The 22,202-nt window shown below is 30.0% G+C and overlaps 1 protein-coding gene across 32 annotated transcripts in view; it reads right to left on the bottom strand.

Annotated features, from left to right (window-relative positions):
- Positions 1 to 2,394: 2,394 nt before the first annotated feature.
- LOC127708565 (uncharacterized) overlaps positions 2,395 to 22,202 on the bottom strand; it is a 21,139-nt gene continuing 1,331 nt past the window's right edge. Inside the window, exons 2-9 of one of the 32 annotated variants that reach the window (XM_052213518.1) lie at positions 15,790 to 15,880; positions 13,474 to 13,526; positions 8,348 to 11,600; positions 7,747 to 7,974; positions 7,447 to 7,596; positions 7,072 to 7,370; positions 6,848 to 6,996; positions 2,395 to 6,772 (exon numbers count right to left, since the gene is read on the bottom strand). In XM_052213518.1, coding sequence (XP_052069478.1) covers positions 10,692 to 11,600; positions 13,474 to 13,526; positions 15,790 to 15,880 — 1,053 coding nt within the window. In that variant the 3' untranslated portion in view covers positions 2,395 to 6,772; positions 6,848 to 6,996; positions 7,072 to 7,370; ... (1 more) ...; positions 7,747 to 7,974; positions 8,348 to 10,691. The other 31 variants (XM_052213548.1, XM_052213496.1, XM_052213557.1 and 28 more) reach the window with 31 other exon arrangements.

The following is a 22,202-nucleotide window of genomic DNA, read 5'->3' as shown; positions in this document are numbered from 1 at the left end:
AAACTAACAAAACACAATGATCGTTTCTCTATTTCCCAATGTAAATGAAATGAAACAAAAAACATTTTATATCACAATAAGAAGAGGAGAGAATCAACATTTTCCGGATCTACTTGGAGCCTAATGACCCCCCCCCCCCCCCCCCCCCCCAAGTAGATAAGTTGGATATCGCGGAAAGAAAGATTAACACGGCAACCAGAAAGGCATTAAAGCACTGCCTTTAAAAACTGGGGGTCCATGTGCTTGTTTTTTCAATAAAAGCAATTAATAAACCTTAATTTTTAAACAGGACGTTTGCCAATAAGGCGACTAACTAAATTGAAATAAGTTTTATTCGCAACAACGTCGTGAAATCTTTCCCGCCGTTCACTACTACGTAGTCAATTTCAGTGGTAGAGCCAAGGTGTTTTTTTTAAACCTATGATATTAATCATGAAAATTAATAAAGCTGGCTCCTCGTAAAATAGCATCATATTTGCCAAACCTTAATGAATTGTTACAAATTCAAACTTGGATAGAATTAGTATTCTAGTAAATTACTTTAGAAAAGAAATGTTCGGAAACAAAACAGATATATATAATAAAAAAAATAATTTGCATCTCTGTCCGACATTAGTCACACAATTCATGTAGACAACACAGCTTGAACATAGTTTTAATTATTCAAAAGGCCCCGACATGACAAAATGTGCACTAATTATAAAGTAAGGGGGATGATATAAAAATAAGGACATTTGGTATGATTGCAAAAGAGACAACTATCAACCATAGTTCAAATGACGAAGATAAACGCTACTGAAGGTCACCCTACGGCCTTCAACACAAAAAAAAAAAGAAAAAGAAAAAGCCACACGTATAGTCAGCTTTAAAAAGCCCAGACATGAAAATGTGAAATAATTCAAACAAGAAAACTAACGACCAACTCTATAGGCATTACATGAACACAAAATCATACCCACATTAAATCGGGTCAGCTTAGTCCATTACATTGTAGTATAACATTTCATACAGCAGTCGATATTAGAGCATGAAATTTAATGATTCTGTATCAATAGATTAGTTACCTAAGCTTGTCTTCAGGATATTTTTTTTATTACGGTACATATAATCATTGAATTACTTGTCTGTATTATACCTTCAATCTAGGAGTGAGTGCAACCACATTGTTTGTCCGGTCCAACAAATATTTTGTTTCTTATCTGAGAAACTACTTTACAAAAAGACTTTGTATTTGGTCAGTAACTTAACATCAATGAGTTGCAACTCTGGTCTGTCAAATACCTAATTCCTGTGTGCTGATTTTTCTCTCTCAATATGTACATAGAGGATATGCTTAGCACATCAACGGGTGCGTTTTTGTTTTTGGTCTATAATACGGGGCTTATAACTGAGTCATTTTAATTGACAATTCTTCTTCATACACTTATATATTCCACGGGTTAAATTCTAAAAATGCCGTTAACTCTTTAATGTAACTTTTCAAAGTCAGAAACAGTAAGTTGCGCTGTCATGATTTATTACGTTTTTTTGTCATTTTGTTGATAGTCTCTGTTAAATTTATCCGTACAATTCTCATTATAATTTAGAGTTAGCCAAATGGTGAAGTTGCTATATATAAATTACTTATGTTTTTGTTGTGTAGTTGGGTTTCTCTCTCATGGACGTCTTATGTTTTTCATATCTCTTATTCATTTCCTATATGAAATAACTAACATACAAAATTAAGAATGTGGATTTGATTTTTTTCCCATTCGAAGTTAATATTGTTGACTTCCTTTTTTATGAATAAATATAACAATTCTCGTGATTTGGCCGATTTTCATTGCAGGTACTTTTTTCAAATTCGTGCAATCGGGATTATGACGTCAGTGGATTTCCGCAAATGTGACTACATCTAAAGCAACGTCGCGAAATGTTATCGTTCTTATTAGAAACATCACGAATTTACATCGTTCTGATTAACAACGTCGCGAAAACAACACGAAAAGTTTTGAAAACGTTATTATCTGCCCCTGCTACTGTATCGTATGCCCTTAAGCTCAAGGATAGAGCAACATGACGGGTGCCACTAGTGGAGCAGGTTCTGCTTACCCTCCCGGAGCATCTGAGATCATCCTGTTTTTACTTGTTGTTGTAGTTTGTATTGCTCAGTCCTTAGTTTTCTTTGTAATGTTTTTTATACTTTTTTTTTTTGTGGCTTTTCTTTTTAACTAGGGTATTCTTTGACGGATAATTTTTTACTGCCTCTTGGTATCTTCCTCTCTTTTTTTCTACACAGATTTCATCATGAGAAAGAAATATATATTGACTGTTTAACATCAAGTGATGTCATAAAGTAAAACTTGTCTGATAATTATCAAGTTACAGGTACACATTTAAAGAAAAAAACACATGTACTTCCTAGAACTTTATTATTATACAGAAATGTTTTAGACTAGACTGTTTATTCTTAACCAATAACACTAATTACATACTTTTTGTACTTTAATGCTTTTATGGTACTAAAAAATTGGCAATTTATATAACAGACTTATATGTAGACAATATACTAATTTTCAGTGATCTATACTGTTTAAACAAAAATTTGAAAAAGGCTAAAAATGTCATTTCTTAAAATACTGTTTTTATCTACAAACTGTTTAAAGGGATAGATCTTATTTTGGAATGTTTTTTTGTTGAAAAACAATATTTTTATCATACAGATCCTTTTACTAATTTGTGCAAACATACGGATGGACAAAGAGAAAGAAGAGATTTTTTTCAAGTTTCATTTTCTTTAAAATGGTGTTTAATCTAAATTTGCTAAATTTTTTATTTCACATATTAAAATTTTTAGATTTAAACATACCAAACTTGTTTATGTCAAAAGTTCAAAATATCCCCTAAAATAGTTATCTATCCCAGCTTACTGTGTATCACATTAAAACTGAGCACGTCTGAATATTATTTTAACAGAAATGAACTAGGTATATAGGAATTATCTAGATATAATAAAATAAAAAACTAACAAAAATATAACAAAAAAGCATGCAACAATTTTTACATGTATAAAATGCAATTATGTAAAACAACACTCATTGTAACTATGGAAACAATTACCCTGGTATATAACTACAATCACCAAGGATCATTTTGCACAAACTTACTTAGCACCAGATTAATAACTACATTTAAAAAAAAAATAAGTTCAGTAATAATTCTACTCTTATAACAGTTTGAACAATCACTTAAATCTTCTCATTCTCATACAGCTTCCCAATAAAAAGCATCTCAAATTTTAAAACATGATAATTGAATTGAAGCCAGTTACTGCTTAACCTTATAGGAATAGGATTCCAGTTGACAGGATACCAGTACAGTAGGTCCCTCAACAACCATCTTTTCAATGGGATATTGTACCAGTATGAAAATTAAAGTACTTAAATCTGTTCAACTTCTTTGAAATTTTGTGTGATTCTGAAAAGTATATGGTGGATGATTGACTGAGTAAATGGTCCATATTTCATTGATGTTTTTTTTTTAAAGCAGGAAGTGAATAAAATGACCCTATTAATACTCAAAAAGTATTGTGTTTTTAAATGTTGGTAATCACCCTACAAGGATTTTCCCAGAAACCATGAAGGGGACTACAAGTATGAGAAAGCAGTTTAAATTTGGCAGTAACATATAGGGAATAAAAAGTCTGCCCTTCAATTATGATAACATTGCATTGAACTAATGGGGGAAATAATTGGGCTCCCTTCTCTGGGGCCACTTCAATCCCTATGTGGTAGGGGTGATCATCTGATATATTCTGTACACAACCCTTTTCATATTATAGAATATTAAAAAAAATATACTTTATCATATATGTTTTTAACCACAAAAAAACAGACCTGTAACATCACAGTACCCAAATTGCACCCAGTTTCTAATTGGCAACCAATTAGAAAAAAAGCAGCGGAAATCTGAACCCATACAGTAAAATAGTATTAAACTGAAATACAAACATACATAAATTAAATACAAATACAAATATGAAATACAACAAGCATTCTGTGAGTATTGAATGGCAATACATAGTCCCCTACCGGTTAAAAATTCATTGTATTGGAACAAAATTCTAACTTGATCTATAACTTGTCATGGTGTTAACTATATAACAAATATCAAGTCAATATCTTCAAGCATGACAAAAAAAAGTGTTGAAAACTGATTATTTAAGTGAATTTTCTAAGTCCAAATGACCATAACTCTGCACAAAATTCTCAGACCGGAACAAAATCAAACATGATCTGTAACTTGTCATGATAAAACTATATACCAATTTTCAAATCAATATCTTCAAGCATGATGAAAAAAAGTGCGGAAAACTGATTATTTGAGTGAATTTTCTAAGTCCATGGACCATAACTCTGCACAAAATCATCAGACCTGAACAAAATTCAAACTTGAACTGTAACGTGTCATGATAAAATCATATACCAATTATCAAATCAATATCTTCAAGAATGACAAAAAAAAGTGTGGAATCTGATTATTTTAGTGAATTTTCTAAGTCAAAGGACCATAACTCTGCACAAAATCATCAGACCGGAACAAAATTTGAACTTGATCTGTAACTTGTCATGATAAAACAATACACCAAATATCAAATCAATATCTTCAAACATGAAGAAAAAAAGTGTGGAAAACTGATTTGCTGGACTGACGGATGGACAGACAAACAGAGGGACAGAATGCAAACCTACAGTCCCTTCGACTTCGTCGGTAGGAGACTAATAAAACAGCATTAAATTGAAATACACACATACTTTTTCTATTATATGAAATACAGTTAAATTTATATGCAAAATTCATACCATAAAACTTTTAAAATTCAGCAATGAGTATTTAAAATGAAGATAAACATGAAAAAATATGTTATCTTTACCAACTAAAAATTTTGTAATTCATTATTGAAATAAATTATTAGAAACTAAGGGCCTTTCAAGAAATAAAATTATGAATTTGAAAAGTAGTGGTTGTTTTGTTGTCGTAAGGTCACCTACCAAAACCCCCCAAGGTAGCAGGTCATATTAAACTATGCTAGAACTACATACTAATCTTTACTTATTTTTCATCTTGAGCAAACAATAAATCCAACATATTCAATAACATTTTCATGTCTAATAGAGTGACCAATGATAATATCTTGAATTGTGTATTATTGGAACAATACAGTTTTCTAATAAATGTATTAACATTATTTTATCTGGAAAAGCCATTTATTATTTAAAATTTGATTAAAAAATAAATGTGCATAGTGTCCACGTGTGGACACAGATGATGCCCCCACTTGCATATCATATAGTTATAAAGGGACATAACTGAAGAACGGTAAAAGTGACGCTACCCAAATTTAAATTGATCTCAGTTTTGTGGTAATAAGCATTGTGTGTAGGTCTCATAACATTTGGTTGAGGCTAACTTCAGTAGAGAACAGAAACTAAAAATTCAGCAATTTTTCTATTTGTAAACACGCATAACTCTAGAACGGTTGTGTATAAGTTTTATAACATTTGGTTGAGACAAACTAAAAAATTCAGCAATTTTTATGTTTATAAAGGGACATGACTCAAGAATGGTAAAAGTGACACCACCAAATTTCGTACTTAATCTGTATTATGTAGTAATGAATATTGTGTATAGGTTTCATAATGTTTGGTTGGGGCAAACTTAAGTTACAGAATGGAAACTAAAAATTTTGCATCTTTCGATTTATAAAGGGGCATAACTCAATAATGGTTAAAGTGACACTACCCAAATTCAACTTGATCTGCGTTTTATCAGTGGAAGTCAAAATTAAACATTGCATTGTATAAAGCATTGATTGTAGTTGATTCAACTATAATCATGGACAAAGGAAGATAACTCCAATTTTAATAATTACTTGATATTTAGAAGAAAATAAAAATTCTGCAATTTTTCCATTTATAAAGGGGCATAACTCTAGAACAGTTAAAGTGACACCACCAAAATTCAAACTTGATCTGTGTTTTGTGGTAATAAGCATTGTGTATAAGTTTCATAACATTTGGTTGAGGCAAACCTAAGTTAGAGAACGGAAACTAAAAATTTTGCAATTTTTTCATTTTTAAAGGGGCATAACTCTAGAACGGTTAAAGTAACGCCACCAAAATTCAAACTTGATCTGTGTTTTGTGGTAATAAGCATTGTGTATAAGTTTCATAACATTTGGTTGTGGCAAACTCAAGTTAAGAGAACGGAAACCAATTTTGGGACGTACGGACAGACGTACGTACATACGTACATACAGACGGACAAGGGTAAAACTTAATGCCCCCACCGCTACGCCGGGGGCATAAAAAATACAAAGGAGAAAGTTTGATAAGGCTACTTCATTGGTCCTTGAATTGAAAATTAAGAAGGATTATAAATCTATCAATTGATATGCTTCAGATGTTCACAAGACGTTTGTCTGTCAGATATCAGTGATAACATTTTTTAATTGTGCTTTACATATCTACTTTTAATTAGGGCTTTAAACTTCATATACCTTTTTGGGTAAGGCCTTGGCTCACAGCTAAATTTATCAAACACTACATTGTGTGTGTAAAATCATCAAATGACCCTTTTAGATCAATCTTAGCATGTTGGTGAAGTCAGTGACATCACAAATGAATTTTCTAAACTGAAGCGTACAGATAATATTATCCTATACATGTATCAGTAAAATTAACATGCCAAGTAGTTTTTGAAAGTTTGAAGAATTTTTTGCAATTTATCATACCTCCTCCGTTAAAGTTACAAATTAAAATAATTTACTTGTTATTTATTAGCAAGAATTAATGTCGAAGTCACATACCTCCTCCGTTAGAGTTACAAATTAAAATAATTTACTTGTTATTTATTGGCAAGAATAAATGTCAAAGTCACATACCTCCTCCGCTAGAGTTACAAATTAGAATAATTTACTTGTTATTTATTGGCAGAATAAATGTCAAAGTCACATACCTCATCCATTAGAGTTACAAATTAAAATAATTTACTTGTTATTTATTGGCAAGAATAAATGTCATAGTCACATACCTCCTCCGTTAGAGTTACAAATTAAAATAATTTACTTGTTATTTATTGGCAAGAATAAATGTCAAAGTCACATACCTCCTCCGCTAGAGTTACAAATTAAAATAATTTACTTGTTATTTATTGGCAAGAATAAATGTCAAAGTCACATACCTCCTCCATTAGAGTTACAAATTAAAATAATTTACTTGTTATTTATTGGCAAGAATAAATGTCAAAGTCACATACCTCCTCCACTAGAGTTACAAATTAAAATAATTTACTTGTTATTTATTGGCAGAATAAATGTCAAAGTCACATACCTCATCCGTTAAGAGTTACAAATTAAAATAATTTACTTGTTATTTATTGGCAAGAATAAATGTCATAGTCACATACCTCCTCCATTAGAGTTACAAATTAAAATAATTTACTTGTTATTTATTGACAAGAATAAATGTCAAAGTCACATACCTCCTCCATTAGAGTTACAAATTAAAATAATTTACTTGTTATTTATTGGCAAGAATAAATGTCAAAGTCACATACCTCCTCCGTTAGAGTTACAAATTAAAATAATTTACTTGTTATTTATTAGCATAAATAAATGTCAAAGTCACATACCTCATCCGTTAGAGTTACAAATTAAAATAATTTACTCGTTATTTATTGGCAAGAATAAATGTCATAGTCACATACCTCCTCCATTAGAGTTACAAATTAAAATAATTTACTTGTTATTTATTGACAAGAATAAATGTCAAAGTCACATACCTCCTCCATTAGAGTTACAAATTAAAATAATTTACTTGTTATTTATTGGCAAGAATAAATGTCAAAGTCACATACCTCCTCCGTTAGAGTTACAAATTAAAATAATTTACTTGTTATTTATTAGCAAAAATAAATGTCTAAGTCACATACCTCCTCCGCTAGAGTATCAAATTAAAATAATTTACTTGTTATTTATTGGCAGAATAAATGTCAAAGTCACATACCTCCTCCGTTAGAGTTACAAATTAAAATAATTTACTTGTTATTTATTGGCAAGAATAAATGTCAAAGTCACATACCTTCTCCATTAGAGTTACAAATTAAAATAATTTACTTGTTATTTATTGGTAAGAATAAATGTCAAAGTCACATACCTCCTCCGCTAGAGTTACAAATTAAAATAATTTAATTTTTATTTATTGGCAGAATAAATGTCAAAGTCACATACCTCCTCCGTTAGAGTTACAAATTAAAATAATTTACTTGTTGTTTATTAGCAAAAATAAATGTCTAAGTCAATATCCACCGCCGCTAGAGTTACAAATTAAAATAATTTACTTGTTATTTATTGGCAGAATAAATGTCAAAGTCACATACCTCCTCCTTTAGAGTTACAAATTAAAATAATTTACTTGTTATTTATTGGCAAGAATAAATACTGAAGTCTCACAACATCAAAATGACAACTGATTCTTTAACAAAATAACAAGGTACCAGGTTATTACCTATTCTAAATAATTTCTCTGAAGTATATTTTATATAACAGTAACAATAATATTTTGGCATTACAACTTTAACAATATTTCACTATATCCCATTAAAAATATATACATGTTTATATTAACTGGCTATATTTAGCAACAACACCTTCTCAGGCAAAATAGGAATATGTATCTTTTTACATCTAAGAAATGATTAAGGGGAAGTCACTCAACTTATAATTGAAGTAAATCTATATAATTGGGGAAGACTTTAACAGACATTTTCTATTATTACAATTAAATACTTTATATGCAACCATCTGTAAAGAAGAACTGGATAAAACAATGTGCTTAGTGACTTTTGGATTATGTTTGTTATGTTAACAGATACATTTTTCACTATAAATACATTTTACTCCAATAAATAAGTGTTACTTTGCTTTTGCAGAACTTTGAATAAAAGTTACCCTGTTTCAAATATTTAAAGTGTATACTTTTGTTTACAGAGCTCCACCTCAGTACAAGACTATAACATTGAACAGGGGACCAGCTGGATTAGGGTTCTCTATTGTAGGAGGTCATGGAAATCCACATGGAGATTTACCGATCTATTACCGAAGTATTACTTCATTTAAATACTTTAAGTCTGGCTATATAAATTATATTTTTAAAAAAAATATTTTAAAACATGTATAGTAAAACTTCAAAAATAAAGCGTAAAACAGCACAATTAGTGGGTGTTACGGATGAATGGTTACTTGATCTGACCCAAGCCAATGGATGGCCACAATGTGTCATTGGATGGTCATACCTAAGTAGTTATGGGTTTGATAATAAATGAAACCTGAAGAATATAACATTATTATCACAACAGTTATGATAAAAAACACAAAAGTTGATCAATTATAAGTAGATAATTGATCATTTCCATTGGAAGTTAGGAACTTGTAGTTTACCTGACAAAATAAACAACAACAAAAATAAAACACATATCAATAACACAAATAAATAAAACACATATCCATAACACAAATCAATAAAACACATATCCATAAAACAAATCAATAAAACACATATCCATAACACAAATCAATAAAACACATATCCATAAAACAAATCAATAAAACACATATCCACAAATCAATAAAACACATATCCATAACACAAATCAATAAAACACATATCCATAAAACAAATCAATAAAACACATATCCATAACACAAATCAATAAAACACATATCCACAAATCAATAAAACACATATCCATAACACAAATCAATAAAACACATATCCACAAATCAATAAAACACATATCCATAACACAAATCAATAAAACACATATCCATAAAACAAATCAATAAAACATATATATCCCTAACACAAATCAATAAAACACATATCCACAACACAAATGAATAAAACACATATCCATAAAAATAATAAATAACCAAAAAAAATTGTTGACAGACCTAAGATATTTGAATCAACAAATACAATAAAATAATCAGTAGAACGTACATATATACTGTGAGCAAAACTAAATCAAATTGCTTGTGAGCACTGCAGGGTAAAGATTCATTTTGAAGTGGGAATTAAAAATTAAACATTGCATTGTATCAAGCATTGGAAACCAATATTATGAATTGGAGATATCCTCCTTTGTCCATAATTGTAGTAGATTCTACAACTACAATTATGGACAAATAAAGATAAGTCAGATTTTAAATATTACTTTAACAATGACTTCATTGATATTTTTAGAACAGATTCCAGATTCATGCACAATTTATGTAATTTTTTTTGACAATTATGGTTATACACATACACATTATTTTGTAACTTGAATATCTGATTATATACTACATTGATAGATATCTTGAAATGTTCATGGATAAGATGTATAGAATGTATTTTTATCTCAAAAGTAAGAGAGGTCTGGAAAATTGATAATTATCAATCCAGCCACATACGGGTTTTGATTGCATGATTGCGATTTTTACCCCCAAAAACCATTGTTAGTACTCTGCCTTCCATTATTGGCTGAATATTCATTGCCAGTATTCAACCTATTAAATGTATCACAAAAAAAAGTTTTTTGTACTGAAACAGCAAATTCCTAAATATATAGATTAAACAAAATTTAACAATGTCATTATCAAAAGTCTTACATCACAAAAATATACTACTTGCTATAAATTCACTTAATTTTGTCTTTTTTCTCACTGAAAATAAACTATTTTCTCTACAGAGGTCACCAAGATAGAACCATAACAAACGACTCTGGCTGTAATATCTCTGAATCGGTACTCTAGGTTGGAATGGAGATTTTGGCGAGTACATACAGTAAAGCACCTGCTGGTCCGTGTTCATAATATTCATTGCAATCAATCCTTCAACTGCTTTTTTATAATCTTCAACCATAAAAAGTAAATACTCAGGTCTACCGATGAATAATCCACCTGCTAAAAATACACTATTACTAAACATGATTTGTTTTGGTGTCATATCAACGTATTTATCAATCTGTACAAATGCTATATGATCGTCTTTGATATTTTGCGGAGGTTTTAATGAAAAAGTACCTTTTTCATTGCCTCTAAAATAACCTATATCCATCCATGCTAAATATTTAGTTTTTACTAATTTTTCCTTTATCACCCTCTTAATAAGATCATACTTTACATGCATGGCACATGAATATGAAGCCATGACTGTATTTGGATACCATTTCGGATAGTCTGTTTGATTGTAAATTTTCTCTATACTTGGTTTTAACCAAAATGCCCAAAATTCATTTTGCTTTACTAAAAATATTCTGGTCATATGATCTGGAAAATGAGATCGTTCTGATTTAAATTTAATCGCTAAATCTTCTAAATCAGTGTAAAGAATAATATCGTTGTACACAAATGCGTAATTCTTCATCCAGCTGTAATATGTTTGGGTACTGAATGTTTTGAAAGGACCTTTTCTGAATTTTCCAAGATTAAAATAAGCTGTGACAAATGTTATTTCATTGCTTTGATTTCGACTTGAATACTCCTCTGATCCTTCCAACAGATTTGGAGGTACAGGCTCCTGAAAACAAAGAGAAATACCAGGTAATATCAACATACATGTACAGTAACAAAGAGTAATACCAGGTAATATCAACATACATGTACAGTAACAAAGAGTAATACCAGGTAATATCAACATACATGTACAGTAACAGTATATTGACTTCATAAAGTCAACAAAACACCCTGTCAGTCTAGATAGATGTACATGTATTTAAAAATCCTGCAGACATTTTGTGTAAAAAATCCAGATTTTTCTTTATAAAAATGAAATTTCTCAACCTCAACTCACTCTTATCTTACTAAATCTTATAATAGTCAGTGACCAATGTCCTTTTTAAAAAGTTGATATAAGAATTTCTCATGGTACCTTCATACCAAAATTTATGATAAGGTGATAAGGTGACAAGCTAAGGTTGCATTTTGGCCTTAAAAATTTGTAACTTGTCATGATAAAACTATATACTAATTATCAAATTAATATCTTCAAGAATGACAAACAAACCTACCACTAAATTCTTCAAACAATTTACCAAAGAAAAGGAAAAAAACCAAAATGTCATTTTGTCTTTTAAAAGTCTTTTAAAAAATGAGTTATTTCCCTTTGAACAGAAATCTACTAATTAATATGTATTTCATAAAAAATTTAATTCTAGGGAAAGGGCTTTAACTGAACAAAGAGAAAAGCTAAAATCGTGAAAATTGAACTTGACCTGTAACTTGTCATGATAAATCAATAAACCAAATATCAAATCAATATCTTCAAGCACGAAGAAAAAATGTTTGGAAAACTGATTTGCCGGACTGACAGACAGACAGACAGACAGACAGACAGACAGACAGACAGACAGACAGACAGACAGAGTGCAAACCTAAAGTCCCCTTCGACTTCGTCAGTAGGGGACTAATAATGAAGTATTACACAATCAAGTAACCTTGGTTTAAAGATAATTGTTAGTATGTGAACAGGATAAACTGTAGAATCTATTGAATATTACAAATATTCATTGAGATTTTATGGTTGAAAGTTAGCATAATTCCAATTTTTCTACAAAAAAAAATTTAATAATTGCAGATTTTCACACATATTTGTAAGAACCACAAAATTCACAGTGTTAAATTGTTTTGTTGTTTGACCAAAATCTATATATTTTTCATGAAAATATGAAAAGGGAATTTTCCATGACATCACAACTGTATTTATTGTCATCCTTCCTGTTTTTTTCATTGTAAAACAGACATAAATGGAAACCTTAAATATAAAGTTCAAAGTTCAGTAAAAATATAGGCCAAATAAGGCTCTTATCCCACCCTGTCCATTTTCCTTCCCTATGATTCATGCTGATGTTCTGTTGGCTCCTTTTTATTGAGTGTATGTTTCTCAGTTGTATATGCCCTTGTTTACAGTGTCGTATTAGAATTCATTGAACAAAATAATTATTAACTAAAACACTTTTACAACTAGGATATAAATATCATAAACTGGTCAAAGTTTTAAAACAAATATAAATATTTATCTTGAGGTATGACTCTTATTTGCATGAATTTAAGACAAAGCGATGTTTTTATCCAGCTTTTTACAGTAACATTGAGGCTTAACTGCGACTACATGAAACTTCACTTAAAAAATATTGAAACGTTATACTATCAGCAATTTGTACAGTGGATTCATTATTATTTGTTGGTTACCAATTTTTATGGATTTTGTGGATATGGATGAACCACAAATTTAACTGTTCAACAAAGTATAAGTTCCTCATAGGATTATACGCAAACTTTGGTAAAACCACGAAATCAAGTACCAACGAAAATATACCACCAAACTTGGTACCCATAAAAATAAATGAATCCAAAGTAATTAATTGCATAAACTTTGACCTTTCTGATCATACCTTACAGTTGACATCAGACCATCCATCTGTTAATATATAATCTTGGTAACAATCTGTGAAGAAACATACACTAGAAAATATAGCTTTATACTCAAGAAAATATAGCTGTATACACAAGCAAATGTAGCAATATACACAAGAAAATATAATTCATTGTGTTTTTTTTTTGTGTAGGAATTTTATTCTGAATTTATAAATAATTTTTTTTAATGTGAAATTAAGGTACATGCAGTAATGATATAAAAAATTCGTAAGGGTTCCGTGGAACCCAGTGTCTCGCCTACTTTTGCTGTTATCTATGTTTTCAGTGTGATAGGGGAATGCACATAATAGATTTACAGTTAATGAAATAAAACGTTTGAAATGTATGAAAAAAGTTATGCTCCTAAAAATGAATACAGTATGCAATCAAATCTATAGATTTATAAAAGAGTTGAAACATAAATTTATTGAATGAACAAATGGTAAAGAAGATAATTTTTACATTGTTTGATGATTTATCCCTTAATTCAGGAGACGACAGAATGTAGGATCGCTATGTAAACAAAAATGGGGAAAAATTATTAAAAATTTTCCTCTTGATACTATCTTTTGATTGTAAGAAGCTTTTGTCCAAGTTTGGTAAAAATCCAGGATGGTTTATGAATCTAATAAATGTTTTAAAAACTTTATCTGCAGACTGTATGTAATGTTAACTGGAAGAAAAACTAAGTCCATTTATAAGTAATATACAGAAAAACATGAAATAAATTTTTACAAAATTTCCTTCTAGATACTAGCTTTTGATCAAAAACAAGCTTCTGTCCAAGTTTGGTAAAATTCCTGGATAGTTTAAGAAAGTTATTAAAATTTTAAAAACATTAACCACAGAGTGAATGTAATGTTAACTGGCAGAAAAACTAAGTCCATTTATAAGTTAAATACGGAAAAACAGGATTTTTTTTTTTACAAAATTTACTTCTGGATACTATCTTATGATCATAAACAAGCCTCTGTCCAAGTTTGGTAGAAATCCAGGATAGTTTAAGAAAGTTATTAAAATTTCAAAAACTTTAACCACAGAGTGAATATTTGTGGACGCCGCCGACGACAACAACGACGACGGAATGTAGGATCGCTATGTCTCGCTTTTTCGACAGAAGTCGAAGGCTCGACAAAAATGGAACTATATTGAAAGCTACTAGTTAATGTGAAAAGATGTTTTTTCATACAGACTTTTGAACCAAAATATATATATCAGAATAAGATTATACTATCTTTTTTATCATCCTTAAGACCTTTCATTGGTACATTTGAATCACTGAGAAAAACTAATGACAAGTAGTTTAAATTGCTACTTTGGAATCGCCGAGACAGACTTATGATAATTAGCTTAAATTGGGACATTGGATTCACAGAGACAAAATAATGGCAATGAGCTTAAATTAGTACATTTGAATCATTTAGAAAAATAAAGACAATGAAAATAAGCCAATGAAGTTAAATTAAGTACAGTGGAATAACTAAGACTAGATGACGATAATTAGCTTAAATTGTTACATTGCAACCACGGAGACAAAATAACAACTTTTTCTGAAATTGTTACATTGCAACCACTGAGACAAAATAACAAATTCTTCTGAAATTGTTACATTGCAACCACTAAGACAAAATAACTTTTACTTAAATTGTTACATTGCAACCACTGAGACAAAATAACAACTTTAACTTAAATTGTTACATTGAAACCACTGAGAGAAAATAACAACTTTTACTTAATTTATTACATTGCAAGCACTGAGACAAAATAACAACTTTTTACTTAAATTGTTACATTGTAACCGCTGAGACAAAATAACAACTTTTACCGAATTTGTTATATTGCAAACACTGAGACAAAATAATGACATTTGCTTAAATTGGTACATTGCAATCACTGAGATGAAATGGTGACAGTGTTGAAGGCCGTACTTTGACCTATAATGGTTTACTTTTACAAATTGTGACTTGGATGGAGAGTTATCTCATTGGCACTCATACCACATCTTCTTATATCTAGTTAGCAAAAATTAGTACATTTAAATTTTGCTAAAGCCACACATCGGGTGACACATATAGAGCAGGATCTGCCTAACATTTAAGAGTACCTGAGACCACCCTCTGGTTTTTTGTGGGTTTTGTGTTGCTCAGTCTTTAGTTTTCTATGATGTGTTATGTAGACTGTTTTTAGTCTTTTGGTATTTTTTGCTATGTCATTGTCAGTTCATTTTCAACTTATATAAGTTTGAATATCCCTTTGGTATCTTCCACCTCTAAACACATTAAAAGCCTACTTACAGAAAACTAACATTACCAGGTACACGGCTGCTGGCAAAACATATGGTACTGGTCCTAAAAGTTTTAGCCATACCTTGAACCTGTACAACATCTGAAAAACAGCATTTTCAAAATGGGTAAAGCATGTTTTGCGTTTTTTATATACATTTCAGAAATTTTTTTTCACTGGTTTCTATTAACTGCTTTGAATAATTCTAGTACACTATGCACCATATGTTCTTTTCTCAAGGCATTTTTGAAAGAAATTGTACACCCTAACTTTTTTTAAGCTTACATATATATGGTGTTTTAATTTTCATCCTTAAAAAAAAACCTTTTGAAAAAGTTTTGTACAGATATAATTTTATATGTATTAAACAATAAAATATTGGTTCAATATATCACATCTGTTTTTGATTGAATTTTAAAATTGAACATCAGTAAAATGTAATACTAAATGTTTTGTAACATGTGCAACTGTCACATCTGGACAACCCTACTTTAAACATATTTTAATTACAACAATTAATACAGATTATTAAAGAAATTCATTGATGTTTAAACTGCGCTTTCTCACTCACAAACTGAAGAGAAAGACAAAATTCTTCTGAATTTATTCTGTTTATTAGAGAGAATAGGCCAAATTTACATGAATTAATTTTGTGAGTGATTATGCCAAGTTTACGCATCAATCTGACTTTATTCAGTTTATCATTCAGTGGACCAAGTTTTCCAATCAAAATGATATAATGACCTCTATCAATTTGAATTCCAATTAAATGCTCTAAAAAATATTTCATAACAAAATAAATGAATATTTATAGAAATGTTTTGTCGGCATAAGAATTTTAATACTCACAGAATGGAATTTATCAATGTTATTTTTTTCTGTTTTCCAACATTGTCCAATGAAATTTAGGCTAACATGTTATACATTTGAGTCAATTAAATTGAATTATTTTCAGATGCATGTATATCTTGTCAATAATTAGTAATATCAAAAGCTTTCAATATTGTTTGTTTTGTATACCTTAAATCTGAGCTTTTGATTTTTCTTTCCCTATCAATCAAAAAAGGGCAGCCAACCCATATCTATTATATTTATCTCCTATTTTGTTGAATATTGAAAAAAAATTCTTATAAGATTCAAGAAAATGAGATTATGGCTCCAGATTTTGCTTAACTCTTACTCAGTTGCTACTCAAGAGTTTATTTCCTAGCCAAATGGAAACTGTAGGAAAAGATCGATAGGGAGCCAGGATAGGACGGAACAGAAAACTTGGCAAGTCAAGTTGAATATATCTAATTACCCTTGCTGCAATAAAGTCTTTTGTGCTAAGGCAGCATACAACAATAATGGAATAAGTCACACAATTTTCGTTTGACACTCAAGTATATATGAGTAATGACTGAATGTGCATATTTATAGTTTTATCTGCAGAATATATCTGTTTTATTGCAAAAAGTTCTAGTTATAACTGTTCACACAAAGTTTCAAAGAGCTTTGTGTCAACAGAAACCCAGCTTTTACTGTAAATTCAGAAATTTTTGTGTGCATTTATTATTGCGATATTAGAAGAATGGACAAAAATGTAAGATTAATTATTGCTATTTCAGGAAAATCTGCATACAGATATATGTGTCAGATATAAGAATTCCAGTTCTTATTACTGCGATACCCACTCAGTCGCATTATTTACTCTAATAAAAACCTTTCAATAATTTCTGAATTTACAGTATATGGAAGAAGAAAAACTTATTATTTATAGCAAACTGCAACTTCAAAAAAGAAAATCAGATTCCAATAAGTCTACTTGTCCTATACCTACCATTTTAGAACAGAACTTGTATGCAGTTGATTTCACACTTTAAAGTAACTTAGACCTCTTCAAGAGAGTGCAGTCCTTAGAAGTGAGAAATTAACTATAATATATCTTCATACAATACCTAATGTGGAGTAGTAATGTAATTTGATACATCAATTTTAATCTTTTCAAACAATGACTAATGTTGCCTATTTCTGAGATAATTGCCCCAAGTAATTGTTATAATAATAATAATAATAATAATAGTTATAAATTCTTTTTTTAAAGATGGTAGCATAGATAGTTTCAACAACTTATCTTCCCTGAGGCCCTCATATACAATAAAGATGTAAACATTGTCAAATTAACAATCATTTAGTTCAATCTACCAAAAGTAAAAATAAAACATTAAAATGGATACCTGTTATAAAAATATTTTTTGTTTAAAGTATACATTTCAAAATAGTATACTCCAAAAACAGTTATCAGCATATGAACTTATCAGGAATTGGTTAAGTACTTCTTGAGACTGTTATCTTGTGAACTAGCACGTTAAAAACTGCTGAAGTTGGTATACACTAGGACTATATTATGTCCCAGTTATAAAGCAGTGCTAAATGCATATGTAAGCAATTACAAAAGCAAAAATTAGAAATAGAACTGTAATTGTGATAGAATGGTTAGAACATGTGAATAACTTGAAGCATGTGATAAAAGCTGTTTCACACCATATATAAATGTGCATCTATATGAACATGTATATATATTACAAACGGTTAGGTGATCTAGTACCTAAAACTGTATCATGCCTTTCTTCAGTCATTATGACTTTTTGTCCTTTCATTTTGATCTACTGTAATAAAAAAGCTATGTATGTTTATCTTTTTTTTTTAACTTAAATTCAGATTAATTATAGAATAACTAATCGAACAATTCAAATAGAGAAAAATATTCAACGAGTGACCGAACAACACATTAATTCACGAATGCGCGTAGCGCATGAGTTAATTATCAGTGTTGTTCGGTCACGAGTTGAATATTTTTCGATATTTGAATTCTTTGATTAGTTATTCTTTTTATTACATTGGCAAATGGCTTTTTTAATGAAATTAATGTAGAAAATGTAAGGAACTATATCTTTTTTCTACGCATTCACAATTTGTTTTGATCCGACGTTATCGACGTCTTGACAACGCCTATTGTTGTATGACGTCAGAGAGTGAAATAACCACGTTTATTTCACATGTGAAATTATCGGTTTTTATTTAACTGGGAAATCAATGTAATTCATTGCTACCAATGTAATAAGTCTGTATATCATAATGAATACCACAAGCATTTGTGTCTGAAAAAAAATCATATACCTTAACATGCTTAATGTTATAGGCACAAATGCTATATATATATATATGAAAAAAATTCAGAGACAAGTGCCTGTGTTGAATTATAACCTATGGTAAACATTCCTTGTAGCCACTAATTTTGTGTCCTTATGTGTATTATACACACAAGTAAAAGCTTTCAAAATAAGCTTGTCTCTCCTCCTAGATTCCCTTTCAAAAAATTAAAACTTCATTGATAAGAACCATTTATTTATTTATATAGCTTTCTAGGCATAATTTTTCATTATTATAAATGATTCAAAAATATTGAAGATACAATAAACCTTGTTAAAAGCTTGTTTTGATATTGATTCTAAGTAATCATGCAGTGTTATTTCGGACAATTGTTTGGATCAAAGAAGGGTTTGAAGGCATAAAAAACAACAGGCTAAAGTAATCTATTCATGCAGGACTAAAAAAACTGTTTCTAATAATGTGTCAAGCAATAATATTCCTGTGGATTCATTATTATTGGTTGGACACCAATTTTCGTGGGTTTCGTGGGTACAGATGAACCAGGAATTTCAATGTTCAACCAATGACAAATTTTATATAGGCTTGTATGGAGACCTTGGCAAAACCAGGAAATCAAATATCCACGATAATGCAAGTTTCCTCAATCCACGAAAATTGGTATCCACGAAAATAAATGAATCCGCAATATTAAACTCTTCATTTATCAAGTTTATATTGATCAATATTCACATTCTCTTACTATCCTAAGTTCCTAACTTAAATGTGAAAAATTTATGGAGTCAATATAGATAACTTTTTGTTATTTGTGTTGTTTGTTTGCTGTCTCATTGATGCATACCCAACTTCTCCTTTTATTCGTCACAGTAGTATTATCCTAGTCTGACTTAATTGCCCACACAGTGAACAACTAACACCCGAAGAAACTTCATAAATCACCACTGAATGTTTTATGGCCTTTGATTTGCATTTCAATAGTTTCCCATCTCATCATGCTTGATCATGCAAAATTAAGTTTAAACCTAAATATGGTCTATAAAAAAGATTTTTTTAAATATTTTTAATAAAATTAAGAAATAATTCATGGGGGCTTGAATATATTGTGATTTTACCACGGGTTGGCCCTTTATGACAAATATTTTACCCTGAGCGATAGCGAGGGGTAAAATATCGGCATAAAGGGACAACCCGTGGTAAAATCACGATATATTCAAGCCCCCATGAATTATTTCAATTCTAATAGGACAAATACGACAATTGTTTTGGATCGAAGCACTCTAGATGAAGGCATTATTTGCCGTTCCCATAAATAAACGCACTATTAAATTGACGTAAAAGACCGGAGCAAACTGAATAAATGACATGCTTAAACTATTTACAATAGCATATTTAGATAGGTTTGGATGAATCTAAATGATAATTGTACTTATATGTCTTATATGTATACAAAAAAGGCTTATATAACACATTTTAGCATCGTTTGTTTACGTTTCCTTGTTGTGATGATTTTCGGTTTCACAAGCGTGTATTTTCCCGTAAAATGCTTATATTCTTACGTCATCGTTCTATGACGTCGGGTAGCTCATTCACAAAAAAGCATATGACGCGGGAGTACGATCGGAACAGCCCAAACAATATATTCATATTTTACCACGGGTGTGTACTCAAAGCGTTTGAAGAACGTCATGTTAGAATCTCTGTATATATATATATATCATGTATATGTCATCAATAAATAAAAATAAATGTAAAACAAAAATTTTCAATCTGATTTTATAAATGAACAATCTGTCACCATATTTGTTAAATGACAGTAGTTTTTTTTTTGTTCAATTTTACAACTTAATCAATTAAATTTTTTTATTTTTTACCCTTCCTAAATGGTTTTACTTCATTGAGTAAAGCACATGACATGCAAAAAATAAAAATGAAAATTACAGAAAAAATTTCAATTCATAATTTTTTTTGATGGCAAGGAGTAATAAAAAAAACGCAGCTTAAAAAAAACAGACAACACCATGAACAGTACAGAAAACTAAAGATTGATAAACACATACGTAACTTAAAACAGGTGGTGATCTTAAAGGGATTTCTCCTGCCCCTAAAATTAAAAAGCAATGTTAGTGACCGTAAAATGTTATTATATCTACCTATCAATATTTACCTTGATGGGAAAAAAAACTGCATGCATTATTGTGTACTCTTAAATCCACTGACATCATCTCTACCATGCATTCATAAACCTGTTAAACTTATTCCCATGCATTGCCTGGCAAACATATTGCCATGAACTATCTGGTAAACATATTGCCATGCATGTACTACTTGGACTAAACATATTGCCATGCACTACATGTATTTACAGCTCAGTTCTAAAATTAATCATACAAAAAATATATTTTTCATAAAATATTTATTACTTTCAAACCTTTATCCTTCTACTTTAAAGTGTTATTTTTATTGATAAAGGGGTTGTTCTACACACACTTCAGTTCAAGAGGTCAAATTTTGTTGATGCATTACAAACATGGTTTAATTTTAGGATTTTTACTGTTACATATCATGGTAAATTAATCCTTTCACTTTTTGTATAAAAACAGGCCAAAGTTATTTCAAAAAGGAGCTTGAGGACATAAGTGCCATTGTTGAATAAAAAGGAGTTTTCAATCTGATCAATGGAACCATTATGGTATATGTCCTGCATTGTGGCCACACTACACATATGCCACTATGGACCTTAAGTAACATTCTATTACAAAACCTCACAAAATTTTATTTAGCTGCTACATTGTACCTACTAAAATTTAGTGCCAAATACTTAATACAATATGTTTTTCAATTAAGATCTGCATTCATCCACTTAGTGGTCAAGTCAAAATAAAAACTGTTCTGTCAAATTAACTTTAAAATCTTTTTGAATGTAAATGAAATACTGGTCCAAAAAAGTAAAATCACAAAAATACTGAACTCCGAGGAAAATTCAAAAAGGAAAGTACCTAATGAAATGGCAAAATCAAAAGCTCAAACGCATCAAACGAATGGATAACAACTGTCATATTCCTGACTTGAAACGGGCATTTTCTTATGTAGAAAATGGTGGATTGAACCTGGTTTTATAACTAGCTAAACCTCTCACTTGTATGAAAGTCGCATCAAATTCGATTATACATTTGACAACAATGCGTGAACAAAACAAACAGACACAATAGGTAAAAATGTCAAAAATAGGGGTACAGCAGTCAACATTGTGTTATCATCTTAATCACTATAAAAA

Source organism: Mytilus californianus, unplaced genomic scaffold (genome assembly GCF_021869535.1).
Source record: "Mytilus californianus isolate M0D057914Y unplaced genomic scaffold, xbMytCali1.0.p SCAF_1, whole genome shotgun sequence".
In the NCBI taxonomy this organism is placed as follows: domain Eukaryota; kingdom Metazoa; phylum Mollusca; class Bivalvia; order Mytilida; family Mytilidae; genus Mytilus; species Mytilus californianus.
Note: the sequence above shows the minus strand (reverse complement) of the source record. Positions and strands in the feature narration are given on the sequence as shown.